The sequence below is a fragment of the Danio aesculapii genome, chromosome 17 (assembly GCF_903798145.1).
Source record: "Danio aesculapii chromosome 17, fDanAes4.1, whole genome shotgun sequence".
Taxonomy (NCBI): domain Eukaryota; kingdom Metazoa; phylum Chordata; class Actinopteri; order Cypriniformes; family Danionidae; genus Danio; species Danio aesculapii.
Window position 1 is genome coordinate 29,665,937 of NC_079451.1, and position 18,620 is coordinate 29,684,556.

Sequence of the window (18,620 nt, forward strand, 5' to 3'; positions counted from 1 at the left end):
GGGGTCGCTAAGGGCTCTGTGAGGGTCCTAATGTTCCAGTATATTGATGGGGACTCTATACTGCTTAGTGAGCGCCGTCTTTCGGATGAGACGTTAAACCGTGATGCTGACTCTCTACGGTCGTTAAAAATCCCAAGCAACTGTCCATCATGATCTCCTAACCATCCCCATATCATAAATGGCTTCATCACACTGTCTCCTCTCCACCGATCAGCTGGTGTGTGGTGTGCAGTCTGGCGCAATATGTCTGCCGTCATATCATCCAGGTGGATGCTGCACACTGATGGTGGATGAGGAGATTCCCACCAAAAATGTGTAAAGTGCTTTGAGTGTCTAGAAAAGTGCCATATAAATGTAAGTAATTATTACTATTATTATTATTATCATTATTAAAATCAGAACAGACGCCAATCAAATAGGTGCAGAGAGCCGGGACTTCCCAGATCTTCTGGGACATTTCTGAAACGTGTTTCGACACAGCTGGTGTAAACACAACCATTGACTAGAGTGGCCGCGATCAGCTGCGGTGGTCGAAAAACCATAAACCCGGGTTAGGAGTTCCTTTATAATGTGTTGTAACAAGTGAGATCAGCTGGCTGACAATGTTGATTGCCCTCTATATTTGTTTTTCGTCATAGTCATGTTTCATCATGCAAGTTTCCATGAGATCTTTGTGGAATTGCAACTGCAAACTAGAAATATTGTGTGCATGTGGTTGAAACAGTCCTATCATATAATGTGTCCCTGACCTCACGTTTTTTTGCTGAATTGTTAGATTTTCATAGAAATTAATCATAAAAAATTCATAGTAATTTTATACTATATCTTTAAAACATAAAATGTACTATTAAGATTATTACTAAAGATTTACTAAGGTTTTCTAAAGTCAAACTACTTGTATTTGTGCCATTATTTACTGTACCACTCCATTAAAAAGCATATCTTAACCTATTTTGGGTCAAATTGGATTATAACGTCCACTGCCTGTTCAAGACCTCATTTGAGCTGTTGTGTTCTTCCAATCATGATGTTCATTATAGAAATGAATGGCTTCAATCTTTAATTCATACACTGTAATTCTATACCCTGCAGAACTTTCCACTTCCATGGATGCTTTTATGAGAATTCGCTCGCACGTTAATTTTTTCCTGTTTAGTAAATCTGGCCCTCAAGACTCTGACGTAAAGCATAAGCACCCACAACCGCAGCTGAGACAGACAGCGTAAGACTATCCCTGACAGAAACCCTCCCCGAAGGGCTGACTGGATGCTTTCAGCACCACATTACACACGTGTGTAAGATGTACGCAGCACATTTGATGTATGCATGCGAAATCCAGCATTCTCTTACACTTGTTTTTGAATGTTCAGCAGACGGTGACATAAATCTGTGAATACATGTGTGCTGTAATGTAAATTATGGGAAGGAAAGCATTGGGTTTGTGCCCAGATGTACTCTGTGGCCCAGACTATTTTTTCAGTGTGTTTAGCTGAGACAACTGAGCACTGTTCAGGGTATAATTGTTTTCCTGCTCAACTGCGGACCACCAAATGGGCTGGAGATAGATGTTTGAGGTGAAAGCACTTCAGCTTTAGGACAGCTTTGGAACACTTTCAAGTCCCTTTAGCTATAGTGCCATGCAAAAAATAGTGTAAAACTTAAAAAATAAATAAATAAATAAACACAAATTAATTTAGTCAATATATCGATATGATGGCAAAAAAATATTATTTGGTTTTTGTTAGGCTTAAGGAAATAGTTTGTGAAAAAACCCCACAATATTATATATTTTCAATATAAAAAGTAATTGTGGGCTTTTTCACCTTTTATCACAGTCTTGGAGATGTGAAACAAATTTGCCTTTAATGCATTGTTTTTGATTAACAAAAGGGTAGTAAATTTGCCCAGAGCTTATTGTTGAGGTTTTTTTTTTTAATTCAACGCATTTTCTCAAAATATGTGTCAATATAAGATTTGTCACCATGTATCATTCTGCTACGGCTAGCTGAAACACAGACAACGTTATGGTCAAATTAAGAAACAAAATCACCCCAGAGTGGATGAAAACATCCACAACAGCACAAGGGTTACTTGAGTAGAAAATGGTGTTTCAAGGTTGTTTGAAAACATTTGACTAAATGTGCATTTATGAATTTTGACTACCGTGGGAAATGGTCAAAATTGGACAGGTCAAAATATTTTAGACATGGTTTACACTTGTATTTATCATTATCCACTCATGACTGGAAACCAGGTTGGTCATGAGGTTTGTTTGTACCTTTGTAAATTGCTATTGTGACCCTACACTTTTGCAATTTATTTATTTTTGCTGTTCAGAGCACTATAAAGTCATTAGGGAAATTTGTATTATAATAAACCATTTACAATTTAAAGGGTCATGAAACCCCCCCTCTTTCAGTTCAAGTCTACCTCAGAATTCTTTCAAAAATGCTCCATGATGGGCGTGGAGCACTGTGAGAAGAGGGAAGAGTGGGCGTGGCTGGCAAAGCAGGGGTGAAAGAAGCGAGTGGAGTGAAGCGAACAGCTGTCAGTTGGCTCACCAGCACATGAGAGGCATGAGAGGCATGATTTTATAGTTTACAAAGTTAAAATGCAAAGAAATAAACAGCAAGTAATTTAATGCCCTGTTACATATAAGATCATGTTTATATAAACACTATAATCGAGGAGGACTTCTCTCCCCCTGAATCCCTGTGTCTAAATGCAGACACAGTGGATAGCAGTAGCTACAGCTGGTCCCTTTCCCCATCTATTCCAATCACTAGCCCTGGAGAATTCTAATCTGGAGGATTTTAAACATGGTTGAACACGGCAGCACAGATAGGCGATGTGTCTGAATGGTAACAAACTCAACTGATAAAAGACAGCCATTCTCCAATTCTCATACAGCTTTCCCGAAAAAAAATGCTTGCTGCATCACAAGGATCATGGAACAAACCCCGTGGATCTTGGAAATAACCACATGCGACCCTTCATGAATGGCTAAATATACTGCGTGAGGTGAACTGTCTCACAGCTTGGCAGGTCTGTCTCTGGAAAGCATGTGCAGTCATGAATAATTAAGAAGCAGGGTCTTCTCATAGGATAAGAAAACTCCAGCGTGCCATCACTGGACAGGCAGATAGCGCTACGTCGCCGATTTTGATCCTGCCTCAATAATGATTGGGGAAAAAAAGAACTCAAGTGTTTCTGCTTGACTCGTTCACAACACAGAGAAATGTTTGAGTAGTCATCAAGAAAAGAAAAGAAAAGAAAACTCAAAACACATCTTGAACCATTTGCCCTTTGTCTGAAAAATAGAAGTTGTGCAGCAATATTTACACCATTTCTGAAACATAGAAAGAAACAAATACTCTATGAGAAACCCAGCCCGTGTGAGAAATGAGTTTAATATGTTAGAGTGAAACTACTTTAGTATTTCCTTTAATATGAAATGAGGTTTGCAGACGAGCGTTTAACTGAACAAACTGTGTGGTCTGCATTCAAATATCTCAATAAAAACCACAACAAAAGAACAGCGGGATCTTTTACAGCCTCCACACATTACCACAGCAGGCCAGTAAGAGAAGAAGTTTATTGAGAACAAAGCCAGATCCATTTAAGAATTGTGATCCCAGTTTATTTCCGTCTAAAGAAACTCTTCTGGTAGACAGGTTAGTTCAGCAGGGACTTCTGTTTACATGCACCGTCTCTGATGAAAAGGAACTTGACTGGAACCGATGAAGAAAAAAAAAAGTGCCAGTCAGCATTCAATATGGCCACGAAGCCACATATTTTCCTTTTTTTAAATAAAGAATATTCACTAATGTTTATTTGCCTGAAGATTATTCTGCGAGCCTGGAGCAGGAATATAATGAGCTGTTTATATTGAATTTTATGACGCTGGGCTGAGATTCAGAGTAAATCCTGGTAATATGAATTGTAATTATGGTTTTTGGAGCGTAGAGGTTGGACGCATGTGATGCTGCTCTGCTCACTTGCTCTAATAATGTAAATGTTTGCAACAGCCCAGCAATAGAATAACTTGGAATGTGCTGAGGCTACATATTTTCAAAATAATATGTTTAACCAGTGGGCTAAATGGTTTGAAATACACATAAGGCTATCTATACGCACATTTATACATGTGTGTGTATACTGTGTACACACACGCACACCCTCAGACACACACATAATAAAACCTCTGGGTTCAGTAAGATGCTTAATTTTTAATATTTAATAATCATCAGATACTTATCAAGGCTTAATTTTTATAATAATTAAAGTTAAAATAGAACATTTGTAAATAATATAGTGAATAAAGGTTATCAGTTTAAATATATTTTAAAAATGCATTGCTGTGAAGTAAAAGATGAAATTTCAGCAGACTTCAGAGTAACAAGATCCCTCCAAAGTCATTCTAATCAGTGTTGACAGATAAAGCAGATTTTTTTCCAGCCCAAAAGCTGTCCAAAACCCACTCAAACGCACAAAAAATTGCCCAAAATATTAGAGTAATATTTTAATTAATTTAAATTAATTTAAATCAAAATTATATTGGTTACTTCACTATCATAATTTTTTAACCATACAGCAACAACCACCAGCAGTCAGACATAACCGGACCACATCGAAACACTACACTTGTTATTATACTATAAATTAGAGTATGTTTTACTTTTGAAATGGGGAATAAATTTGTCCCATTTAGCGTTTTAAATTATTTTGAACATAATTATGTAAAAGATAAAATAATAAGATAAAATAAAATAAATTAGATAAAAAGGGAATTATCTGTATTGTGGAATGTCAGAGAATTTGGGATAAATGAATCGAAAGTAGTGCTGCACGCCTAATGAAAATGCAATATGGACTATTGTCTAGGAATATGAAACTGCAAAAGACGGTTACTTGAATATGAAATCTGCAGGTTATGGATGTTACATTAAATAATGAATTAAATTACTAAACATATATTGGAAGCAAGTGGTGTTATCGACCTCTGCCTTCTTACTATTACTAATTGAGGACATAAAAACATGAGCTGATCTGAGAATCTCTTCACCAGTGCTTCAATGTTCTTGGTGTCAATTGCAGAAAAAAATTATTGATAACTGCAGGTGCTGCGTGATGCACGTAAACGCGAAGGGGAGTCAGATTTTGATATAACTTTCCTTCACCTCCTCTTGCGGGTATGTTTTGTTAAATAAGTTGTATATAAAATTTTCTCTTCAAAACTGCCCCAAATTTTGTTAACCTGCCAATGCCATTTTTACCCGCACAATCAAATTCAAAACTGCCCAATCTGACAACACAGTTTCTAATGTTTATCTGCTGTTCAAGCTACATTTTAACTATCAGTGTTAACAGCAGTTGTGCTGCTTAATATTTTATTTTCATACACATAGGTGATAAAAATAGAATGTTAAATTAATATAAAAAGGCAGCATTAACAAAATAATAAAGTGCTTATTATGTTTTTTTTGGGAGAGTAGTTTATACACAAATTAATGTAAACCCTTGACAGTTTTGAATGATACACTATCTTGTGCTTAATGACCATAATCACAGAGACCGCCTTGTGCTCTTGTGATGATGTTTTACTGAAACACGAGTAAAGTACAAAGCCATCTGCAGCCTACATATAAAATCATTTATTTGCCAGATAACATATAGATTATGTTTCTGTAAAAACAATAATAATTAAATATAATGCTGTGTAATGCTTTAGTCAACGTAACCTACTTTATTTTGCATGTAGTGTGGGATTTGAAGAACTGATTTAGATTCATTAAGCGGAGACATATTTATGTGGCCAAATGTACTGTAAATGGAAGAATTTTAACAATTCAGATACCATAATATATAATACACAACATAACCAGATCACATCGAAACACTGCCTCCCTCTCACCCACACACTATACTTGTCGCACAAATCAAATTCGAAACCGCCCAATCTGGCAACACTGATTCTAACGTTCATCTGCTGATCAAGGTACATTCTAACTATCAATGTTAACTATCAATGTTTGTGCTACTTAATATTTGTTTTCTTTTAAGATTGATGAATAGAAAGGTCAATAGACAATTTTTACAATGGGGAAAAGTTACTTTTGATCAGTTTAACCCACTTTTGCTCAAAGTATTATTAAAAATAAATAAATAAAGATATAAGAAACACAAACTTTTGAGCATTAAGGCCTATATTTTATCCATTGACTTTGATGAGCAGTACGCAACTTTTTTTCATTTACAGTCCCCAAAATTGGAATAGCTGAAAAAGCAATTTGCAAATAACCTAAAAAAACCCAATACAATATAATGCAATACTATAATATTGAGCTACAGCTAAAGCTCAAGTGAATGTGGAGCCATGTAAAACCTTTTTTCCTAAATTCTATACGTCTGAATTTTCCAGCTATTGCTACTGAAGCCCACAGCTGCATCAGAGAGAAGATGAGAGTGAGAGAGGGACGTCAGAAAAGCCAAGAGAGAGAGAGAAAAGTTATAAACATAAGCTCCAATTCCAGTCTCAACAAAATAGCTGGCGTAACCTCGCACACTGGCAGACATGTTGTAATTAAAAAAAAAGATGCCAGAAGATATTTTTTTCAATCTCTTTCTCTCCTTCTTAATCAAAACTGAGCAGCTACACAGATCTGCACTCCCGTGATCTCCAGATGTTGCTTATCTTTGAGTAAACAACTTTCATTTTGACATCCATTTCTCTCTACTTCACTCATGCTATTCTCTTTCTGTACCACTCTGCCCATCCTCCTCCTTTAATAATATCAGCGCTGCGTCCATCTCACTTTTCCATTTCCTTCTCCCACTTCTTTGACCACTTTGTCTATTCTTCTCCTTCCGCTCTTATCCTCTTGTTATTCCCAGAATTTGGCGGGATCTGCTGCGGTTCCTCCCTTGAGCTCGGCGAGACGCTGCACAGCTCTCTCTTCTAATGAACCCGCTGACCCACATCAAGATGCTTTTTTCGCCTCAAAATCTATACACACCAAATTCTGCTTACCCAAATCTTCAGATGGATATATACATTTCCATTTCCTTAACACCAGAAGCTCCTATTTTATATTTTATCACTGATGCCTGAAGTAGGAACCTATGATTTCCATGAAGCGGAAAACAGTGACCAAATTGCGTAATCCAGTCATAAAAAGGGAATTATCTGTATTATGTGGAATGTCAGAGAGCTTGGGATGAATGAACTGAAAGTAGTGCTGCACGCCTAATAAAAATGCAAAATGAACCATTGTCTAGGAATATGGAACTGCAAGAGATGGTTACTTTGAATATGAAATCTGCAGGTTCTGGATGTTTACATTAATTTAACTAATCAAATGAATACACATATATTGAAGCAAGTAGTATTATCAACTAATTGAGGACATAAACCTGTGAGCTGATCTAAGAATCTCTTCACCAGCCCTTCAATGTTTCATGTGAGAAAAGCTTGCATAATAAGTACACGTAGGCGCATATACTGTATACACTTAGGGGCACTTGTCTGGTCACTTCATGCATTGTATTTTTTGAATCAGTCAGCTCTCTGTCCTATCAGCTATACGCATTCAAGATGGATATGTATATTAAATCCAATTTGCTCAAACCTCTTTAGGAGGTAGTCATGGACATATTTTAAATGGAAATGGACAGGTATAAAAGCCTATAGATGTTGAAACCACATATGAAAGTTTTACTCCTTCCAAAATGTAAATAAATAAACATTAGTATTATTGGGTTTTATTTTCTTGTTTCAATTGATTATTGACCGAACAATTAGGTGATAAAAGAAGAATGTTGATTAAATATCAAAATGCAGCATTAACAAAACAAACAAAAAAAGTTTATTATGTTTACAAAGACACAATGTTTTGTTTATTGGGAGAGTAGGTTATACACAAATTAATGTAAACCCTTGACAGTTTTGAATGATACACTATCTTGTGCTTAATGACCATAATCACAGAGACCGCCTTGTGCTCCTGTGATGACGTTTTACTGAAACACGAGAAAAGTACAAAGCCATCTGTAGCCTACATATAAAATCATTTGTATGCCGATTAACATAGATTATGAGTTTTGTAAAAAAAAAAAAAAAAAAAAAAAAAAGATATATATATATATATATATATATATATATATGTATATATATATATATATATATATATATATATATATATATATATATATATATATATATATATATATATATATATATATATATATATATATATATATATATATATATATATATATGTGTGTATATATATATATATATATATATATATATATATATATATATATATATATATATATATGTATATATATATATATATATATATATATATATATATATATATATATATATATATATATATATATATATATATATATATATATATATATATATATATATATATAAACGCTTTATTCAAGGTAGCCTAGTTTAAATTGCATAAATGGGTGTTGTTCAATAGTTTTAAGACAACTTTGATGAAAGGTGATGATACACTTGATGACTACTGTAGTGTGGGATTTGTAGAACTGATTTATATCCATTTATGTGGCCAAATGTACTGTAAGTGGAAGCATTTTAACAAATCAGATATCTATCAAAACTGAGAAAATGAGACAACATGTAAACAGGCTCTTAGACGCTTGTTTTAGATTGTTTCATACAATCCATCAAAATAAAAATATAGTTTAATCTTTGTTTACGGTTTGAAAAAAAAAAAGCATTTTATAGACTTAAAAATGTTATTTGTTAAAGTTTTATTAAACTGAACACGTTTCATCATTATAACTCACTGGATATGCTTTTTGATTACTAAAATGATTTTAAGAGTTCACACTTGCATTAATATGCTTTGCATATGCTTTGCAATAATAGCAGGTTTGGCATGTTGTCCTGAGAGAGAACCCTGAGCCTAAGACTCCCGCCTGGTCGATAAGCATATAAAGGGGGTGCGAGATCAGGTAGGTCTCGAGAGCTCCCCTTAGAAAAGGGAGGAAAAGGAGGAGACGGGGTGGAAGGGGAATTCTTCCAAAATGAAGACAAGGCAGTAGGGTAAAATTGGTCTATTTACTGTAAGCTTGGATCAATCTGGTTGGATTATTACCGATTACGGATGAGAATCCAGCCATGCTCAATCATATCATGTGCTCCTCTCAAATTTAGTTTAAAAAGCTTCACTAAAATACACTATTAAAATGAAGTCCATTCATTCATTCATTCGGCTTAGACTCTATTTGGGACTTGTGGAGCTGCGCATCAATGGATTTGCTCTTCAGTGTTCGGACATTCAGTAGTGAAAATTAAACCACACTGAACTGAACTAAACTGAACTTCAACTCTGAAAACTGGACTGACACAGTTTCAATTTACTATAACTTGTCAAGCTTTGACACAATCTACATTGTAAAAGCGCTATAAAAAATAAAGATGAATTGAACTGACTGAATATCTCGGAGGCCGCCACAGTGAAATAAACTGCCAACTATTCTGGCATATGTTTTGCACAGCGGATGCCCTACCAGCCTTAACCCAGCATTGTGAACTACTTCGGCCAACTTAGTTTTTTCAATTCACTTATACTACGTGTCTTTGGATTGTGAGGGAAACCGGAGCACCCACACGGCCAACATGGGGAGAACATGCAAACTCCACACAAAAATGACAACCGGTCCAGCTAGGACTCGAACTAGTGACCCTCTTGCTGTGAGCTGAATGTGCTAACCACTGAGCCACCAAAATGAAGTCCAGAAATGTCAAATGGAAAAAAATAAAATCCAAAACAAGTAAAAAGAGAAAACATATATAACTTTTTTTTTTGCTACTCATGCTCCCATTACATTATGTGGCAAATTTTTGCTACCTAAGAATAATAAGCTTTACTGTGCTTTTTACTATGACTTTACAGACACCATAGACCTTTCCTCTCAGTTTCCATTTCTTGTCAGCACGACAGTTCCACAGAGAGGGTGGCACCTCACAGTATGGGTGTAAGCTGAATGTGATTGGCACTTCAAAGTCCTGGCAGAGCTGAGAGAAGCAGTGGCAGCAGCAAAGATGAACTCCAGCCTTCAGTGACTGACAGCACTTACAGGGCCAGGTGTGTGTTAACAGCCCTGCTGTATTATGGGTGGGTTTCTATAGCTGTAGGCTAGCAGTTACATCATGCTATGGTGAAGTCAGTATGTGCTGATTACATCTACTCTAAGAAAAGTCTGAAAAAAATAGCATACTGTAGGGTACTCCTTTAATATAAAGGCTTTTCTGCATTCTTAATCCACCCAGATTTTGACCACATTTTAAATGTATAAAGTGTAAAGTGAACAGTAAGTATATGTCAGGGTTTAACTAGAAGGTTTAACTGGAAACAGAGACAAGTCTGAGCTTGATGGTTACAGGAATAAGGGTGAAGGAGGTGACTTTTTTGTTTGCATCCATCATACTTATGCACATAAACCATTTGCATACAGTTTTACCAAATACAATTATCTTATTCAGTGAATGCATATACAGTAATTAACTTAAAAAGGAAAACAAAATGCTATGTAGTGTGTTAATGACCCATGAATAAATAGTAAATAACTTCTATTACTTTCATCAAATAATTTCTACTAACAAATGAATAATTAACAAATAATAATTGTCATGCATTTTTATAATTAAAAGTACTCAGTTGCCAAGCATGAAACAATAATATGAGTATCATTTATTTTTATAAATACTTAAATATATTTCTCAGAGCACACAATCTGGGGAACTGACAGGCAAAATGTGTGTTTTTTTCTTCTATATTATACTTTATTCACAAATCAATAAAATTATGATTGTATATAGTCTATGTGTGCCTTGATATTAACAGTATACTAAAAACGATACAAAAATATGAGTAGAAATAATAATTTTTGACATGCTTTTACATAAACCATACTAAGCTCTTTTATTCACTTTCATTTTTAATCTTATTTTCTACCAAAATGTCATTAGTTTAACTGATTAATACTCTACACTGACTGTGCCAATTCCAGCTTATGGTTTTAATGGAGCATTTATAAAGACCCATGTCACAAGTGCTCAACTCACTTGAAGATTACCTAAACTGCCAACAAAAGATTCATGAGTTTACTTTAGACCTTATAAGTCAACAGAAAGAATCCTGATCGCACAAACATAACATGCCTTCATCATAACCTCCAATATTAAACACCTCAACTCACTTCATTCAAACAATGGGATCAGAGTAAATACAGTGTGCCACACAGCTTGGGAACAATGCTCGGCATTGATCCAGGCTCGGAAAAATAAAGCGTCAACAGAAAAATGCTGTATAAAATCTTTCCTGAAGTGCCCAGGGGCCAGTCGTACTTCTTTCCTTGACCAACAGCTCTCCTTTTCAAGACAAAATCATAAATCTAAAGCTCCTTCTCACTATAACATCAATACAAGGCCTTTAAAACTCAATGCAGTCTTGATTTTGATGTCTATAAACTGAAAATTATGGAAGCTCAGAGATGTTTTCTCAGTTAAACTGTTATCCACTTCACACCTGTAAAAGCATGCCACATGAAAACAGTTTAAACTGATATTCATTCCTGTACACTCTAAAAAAAAGGTTCTTCATTGCTTATTCAGGGTGGCAGAGATGCTATATAGCACTTTTACTGTGTAAATAATCCTCTAAGCACCATTAAGGCTGTTCAGTGGTTCTTCGGATTGGTTAAGATACATACAGTAGCACCACTGACATATAATAAACTTAAGCCCTTGTAAAATATTTTAAGGATAATTCTCATGTATGTCAATTAGTTTAATTTAAGGTAGGATTAAAAAAACATTCAAACACAGTGTACTTCTGGAAGATATGGTTTCTTGTTCTTTTTGTCTTAAAGGCTCCCCATAAATAAACAATCCACATTTATAAAACTGACAAAGTATTAATTTTTGTGAATATTGCACATCTTTTAGATAATTTAGACTATAGACTATAGACTTTTTTCACATTTCCAGGTTTCTCAGTAGTGGAAGGCATCATGGTTGGGTAAAATTAGATCGGAGAGTACAACAAATAATCTTTTTTACAATCCTTTTTGCTGAAATAATAAAAGAAAAACTCCAAAATTAGTGTGAGACTGATGACAGCAGCCAGAGGAGAGAATAATGTCAAATTTACTCTCATCCCCATAAACACTGCATTAGAAATACCCTGCATAATGATATAATACTTTCATAAATGCATGTAAATGTTCTTAAGTTTTTTAAAAATCTAAATATTGAAAACTTTCAAGGATTTAAGATAATGATGACTGTTAAACGCGTCATAACAGTGAAAAGGATGCATAAAATCATGTGCATATCAACTATAAGATCACATGTACAAATGTTACATTTAATAACTGAATTTCAATAAGCTATTCTCTTCTAATCGTGTTGACTGTTAAATTATGGCATATTTGTGTATGAACCCAGCTGGTAGTGAAATAACAGGTTTTATAGTAGTTTATTTTGATAAATATAAAAAAAAAATTCTAAAAGTTTTGCAAGATAGCTAACACCAACATGAACGCTTTACATTCTGTTTTATGACAGTACTGCTAGTCTGTCTCACTCCCTTTCAACTTATTTCCTGATTTATCCGTTGTCGACACAGTGGAATGATTGCTCTGCCAATTGTTTTACTGGGAAACACCCACACACTCTCCCATTAGCACACATCAGCCAATTTAGTTCATCCAATTCATCTATACTACATGTGTTTGGACTATAGGGGAAACCAGAGCACCCGGAGGAAACCCACGTAGACACGAGCAGAACATGCAAACTCCACACAGAAAGACCTCCTGGTGCTGCAGGGACCTGAACCAACAACCCTCTCACAGTGAGGCCACCGTGCTAATCCTACCATAATTTTGAAACATACTAACTCATATTTGCTAATATCTGACAGCATAATGGGCCCAACTAGCTAGCATGATTCAAAAGTAGCTATTTAACACTAAAAGGTTCCCCGATTACAAGCCAAAGAACCACAGTTGAGTACTGTTTATCAGCTTTTATGGTTCAAGATAGCACCATTTGACAAATGTTTGTAAAGCTCCTTAAATGATAAGCACCTTAAAAGATAACCTACATGTTTTGGCTAATTGTGTACAAGCATATGCTCCAAAAAAGAGCTAAAACTGGAACTAAAACTTTTAGGTTTTTCTTTGATTACTAGCAAAATAACCAAATTTCAGTGCTTTTTAAGCACCTTTTTAAGAGTATGCTTGTCCACAATTCGCTGAAACATGTAGGTTTGAAAATGTTTATATAAGTATTTCACTGACCTGTTTTTTAGTGGTGATGACACTAAACCACACATTCACTTCAGTAAAGCCACACTGATGACTCACAGCTGCCTGTCACACTCACAGCAACAAATCATCCAGTCTGCGCTTCAGTAAACCTTTCACTCCTACTGGAGGGAAATGTGGCCTAATAGCTGTCATATTTGGACAGTTGCAAATATCCTACTTAAAGACCAAAATAATAGTGAAACTACACATGATGTTAAATGTTTGCATGTAACAGTTATGCATAAATAGCTGGTTGCTTCTATGTGCTACAATGGCAAACCTGAGATTAAAAAAAACGTCAGAGGAACGTGAATGCTTTAATGCTATATATATCGAGACAGACTAATCGTAGTCAGTATCTTAAATTGTATGATTGGTTGTTATTTATCAGGGTTATTGTTAAATATCTAGTATAATTCCTTAAATAATGTCTTTACTAATCACCACCTTTACTAATTTACAATGTCTTTACTAATCACCACCTTATCAGTTTGTCTGTATCATAATTGGTTGTAATTTATCAGTTTAAGTGTTAAATGTCTGGTATAACTCATTAAAAACGTTAATGGGTGAAAAATGTTAAAAATTAAATTAAATTAAATTAAATTAAATTAAATTAAATTAAATTAAATTAAATTAAATTAAATTAAATTAAATTAAATTAAATTAAATTAAATTAAATTAAATTAAATTAAATTAAATTAAATTAAATTAAGACCTGACTGAGAACTAGCTATTGAAATGCCACAAAGTATTTGCTCAGCTAAAGCTCAAAACATCAGTCTTGACAAGATACAACACAAACACAAAATATAACGTAAATTCTGATATCCTCAACACCCTACCTTGTATTGTCTGGCATTTGTACCCAAAACATTACGCTAATAATAGAATTAAATACCGAATACAAGTACACTGATAATATTCATCGAAATCTAAACTTTGAAAATGCAGGAAATTCCTCTTAAATCCTGAGCAAAATGTTTGTCTGCAGCTGAGAGGAGAGGGAGTTAAAAAGCCTGCCCTCTCCTCAATGCACACAATAGACCTTGTGGAAACCCGCAGAAGCTTTCGAGGACAGGTCTGCTAGCAATTACCAAGCAGAAACGTCCAAACTCTGACTGAAAACGCATGTCAGTCCCAGCACATAAACTGCTTTCATTAATATTTTAAATAGAATTCATCAATATCCTGCCCTGCTGCCAGATTACAGCTTTTCCTGAAACCAACATATGGGAAAAGCCAGAGAATTGCCCCCATCTCAAGATTTTTTGACTCAGCATGTGCAGTCAGTTCGATTCGCTCTGATTGGAAGAAAACTACGCTCAATGTCCAAAAATGATTGTGAACTTTCCAGTTGTCTAATGCCATGGCAGTCAAAACAACCGAAAACGACCTCTCTCAAAAAACACTAAAGAGTCTGCAGGGGTTTTAGTCAGTCACGGTAAAGGATTCTCATAAAACTTGTGTTTGGAGGGCAAACAGAAATTAAAGGGGGAAACTAGGCTGACATCAGGAGTTCAGGAGTCACAGTCTGGTGAGAGCCCAAGTGTAAGTCATGTCAAAAGATTTCAGTGAGTCAGACTTAAGAAACAGTAGGTATTTCTGTAAAACAGACCCAGGCTGAGAGTAGCAGGGGGGCATGAAATGGGCAGAGTCCACTAACATCTGCAGGTCTGATGTCTGGCATTGATATCTAGCTGTGAAGTTCATTCCAGAATAATAAAATGACACAAGTTTCTGTGAACTAAGGGCCTGAGGAATCTAAAAAACTCTAAAATCCATCTGCTGTGCTGTATATTTGTTTGCTAAAAACACAAATAAAATCACATTTTAATGGATAAGACAACTGAAAGGTATCATTTCAAAAGTTTATCTCATATTGTGCCCATAAACATGTATGTGGTAAATAGCTGTGTAATAAGTGGTATTACTGCACCATATCCTTTTAAATGATTGTTAAGAGTTAGAATTACTGCTTGTTAGCAACTCCTTTCATTGCAAATCAATACACATTCAATTGTCAACTTAAATAGGAGGCCACTGTGAAATAGGTGTTGTAACATACACCCGGTCAGTAATTATTGCAAATATTACACAGCTCTCTGGAATACTTTATTCGGATTGGTCAATCACAACATTCCAATGTATGCTTTTTATTTTTTAAGGGTTTTCACCTTTAATTGATAGGACAGTACACTGTAAAAACAAAAAAAGTTGACTCAACTTAAAACTAGGGCAACAAACTTGATATTTTTGAGTTTACTTAACTTAAATCAAGTGAAGTGCAGTACTTGGGTTAAAAATCAACTCAAAAAAAGTCCTAAGGTTTGTTGCCTTAAAAATTTAAGTTGAGTCAACTTTGTTTATTTTATTATTACTATTTTTTTTTTACAGTTTAGAGAGTATAGAAAGGAAAGCATGGGGAGCAGAAAGAGAGGAAGGGTCGGCATAGGACCTTAAGGTGGGAATCGAACTCAAGTCACCGTGAACATCGCCATGTGTTGTAGGGGTGTCAAAATGATTCTTCGGTGCACCACGATGCAGACAATTTGATATAAGTTTAGTAAGAGATCATAACCTGTTATTACGTACTGATGTCATGTATCTCATATGTGCATATGTCGGGGTAGCTTACTATGGTGAGGGAGGCGACTGTGAGTAAACACTGCAACTACAATACTTAAAAACAAAGAAACTGTGCACAATTCATTGTGTGTGTTTGCTGGGCATTCTTTCACTAACACTGAAGTTACAGCAGAACCCCCTGTTTCACTGCGATTGAAAAAACGAAAGTAAACTCCATTTCTCTCTCTCACTGTGGCCCTTTCACCTGCTGGCATGACATTTCCTCTCCTCTCGGCTGTTATAGTGATATTTGTGGATCCAGACACGAGCGCATGTCTACAGAACGAGTTTTCTCCACCGCGTCTATCCTCAGTGTCACTCATCGGTGAACAGCGCCAGAGCGTTAGAGCCAATCGCAGCCCTTTCTGTTGAGTGCGTGACCAATCATAGAGCTGTAAGAACTCAGAAAGCCAGCAGGATATTTACATTTGTTTATTTGCTATAAATGCTCATGTTGTTCTGTGCATGTGCTTGAGTTTTTAAAGGTACCATTTATATATCTGACTATTTGTATTAAAGGACAAAATTGTATTACAAATAATATATAAATATATTTATACATTTTAATGCAAGAATTGTTGTGCTGTGAAGTAAAATATCAAACTGTGGATAGAAAGCATCGTCATCGCACGATAATATTGAACTGAACTGAAACGATGACATGTTAATCGTAACCGAACCAAACAGTGAGACCAATGAAGGATCACACCTCTAGTCAACACATTAGCCACTACACCATTGGTGCCGACATTCCAATGTATGATATTCTCAGACAAAATTGATAACACAGCAAGAACAAACACTGGACTTATATAATAAGATTCTTACTTGTGTTTGGACATTTTGCATGTAAGTAAGATGTAAGATTAGCATTTCTGTAAAAGCAGCTGTTCTAGACTGAAATAATTTGCAGTTTTCATGCTTCCCAACAGTCTGGAACTTCTGCTATTAATAAGTATAGCCAATTAGGAATGTTCTGGCAATTTAAAATATATTTGTTGATATAAATTCTAAAAACACAATGCCTGACTAAATAAAACAATCAGGACAATATAAATGACTGAATCCAGCCGTCATACTCACTGTGGTTGATATGGAATAGGTCCATTAACTGACGGCTTCATAGACAGAGTTAAATGTCCAACGTTGGTGCCGGGCAGTGGTAATGGTACTTGACCTTGCCCCTGTGGGAAGATCTGCTGAGGAATGGGGCGCTGGGGAATTATATTATGACCATTGGAGTATCCGTTCGTATGACCTCCGTTTGGGACTCCGCCATTGGTGTGTCCATTTAGTGGTCCAGTTGGATGAGAGGATGGAGGGAGAGTGGTCTGTTCACAGGACTTGCCTTTAGAGCCTGGCTTGCACACACACATGTGGGGCCCCAAGCACATCCCTCCATTTTTGCATGGGGGTGTACAGTTAGCTGTAACAAAAGGAGAAAAAGCTTGTAAATAAAAAGAGAGACTTCATAATATGTCCTCAGGCTACAAATTGCAGAGTTAAAAATGAACTCAGTGTCGGCGCCAATAGCCTAGTGGCCCAATAGCCATGGTGCTCATGGCCACCCGAGTTCGATTCCCTGCTCAAGGTCCTTTGCCGACCCTTCCCCTCTCTCTGCTCTCAATACTTTCCTGTCTGCAATATCTATGGTCCTCAATTAAAGGTGAAAAACCCCTAAAAAATAATTATAAAAAAAATGAACTCAGTCAACAAAACAATAATGAAATACAAAAAAAAACATTAATTACCAAACTTTAATTCAAATATGCCTAAAAAGTAAACGTTTGTACAATATTTTGTGCATAATTCATATTTCAGAGTCTTCAAGTCCATCATTGTGTGCACTATTTTAATACAAGGAACAAAACTAATAAATTTTAAGCCCAAAATTGCTTTCCACATGGATCATATGAGCAAAATAGAGACTGAGAGTCAGAGAGAGAGCGCGAGAGTAGGAAATGAGTGGATAAAAGGGTGTTGACTTGTGGTCTGTAATTACATCATTGAGGAGCAGGAGCAACGCTGTCATTCACTACAAAGAGCCCAGTGGTGTCTGTGGCTCACAGATGCACATACTCTTGTATACACACAATCAGGGCAACTTACGGCTCATCAGCAAATGTACAGTTAGTCACATTAAGTGATTGAGTGTGTGGAAATTACTAAATAGGAAAAAGATCATAGGGCTCAAGGCAGATGTTAGAAAGGATGATCTCATTGACAGTTTCTATGAGATCACAGTGAACAGCAGCTGCTCTACACAGTGGTATCATTTTATTTACAAATACACCTGCTGCAGATCTGGTGCTTCAGACTTCTGATTGCATTGGATATTTACATTATTATACATCAAAAATCATTTACATTTTTATATGTAAACTTTATAAACTGATTAAACGTTTAATGGTAAAATGAATTGAAATTTAAAATCAACTAAATGTATCATCATTATCATCATAATAAAAAGCACATTATTATAATTATATAAAAATTAAAATGATGAAAACACTGATCCTCCTGGGCACCATAAAACATTGATAGTTGTTTTGACACCCAAATCTGTTAATTATTAAAACAACCAATGTAACAAAACAATGGATGTAATGAAATATCCATCTTGTTTTGCA

At 35.4% G+C, this 18,620-nt stretch overlaps 1 protein-coding gene across 1 annotated transcript in view; it reads right to left on the reverse strand.

Annotated features, from left to right (window-relative positions):
- ltbp1 (latent transforming growth factor beta binding protein 1) overlaps positions 1–18,620 on the reverse strand; it is a 113,443-nt gene that overhangs the window by 76,465 nt on the left and 18,358 nt on the right. The window contains exon 3 of the mRNA XM_056477282.1: positions 17,074–17,416. Within this exon, the coding sequence (XP_056333257.1) occupies positions 17,074–17,416 (343 nt within the window). The remainder of the gene's footprint in view (positions 1–17,073; positions 17,417–18,620) is intronic.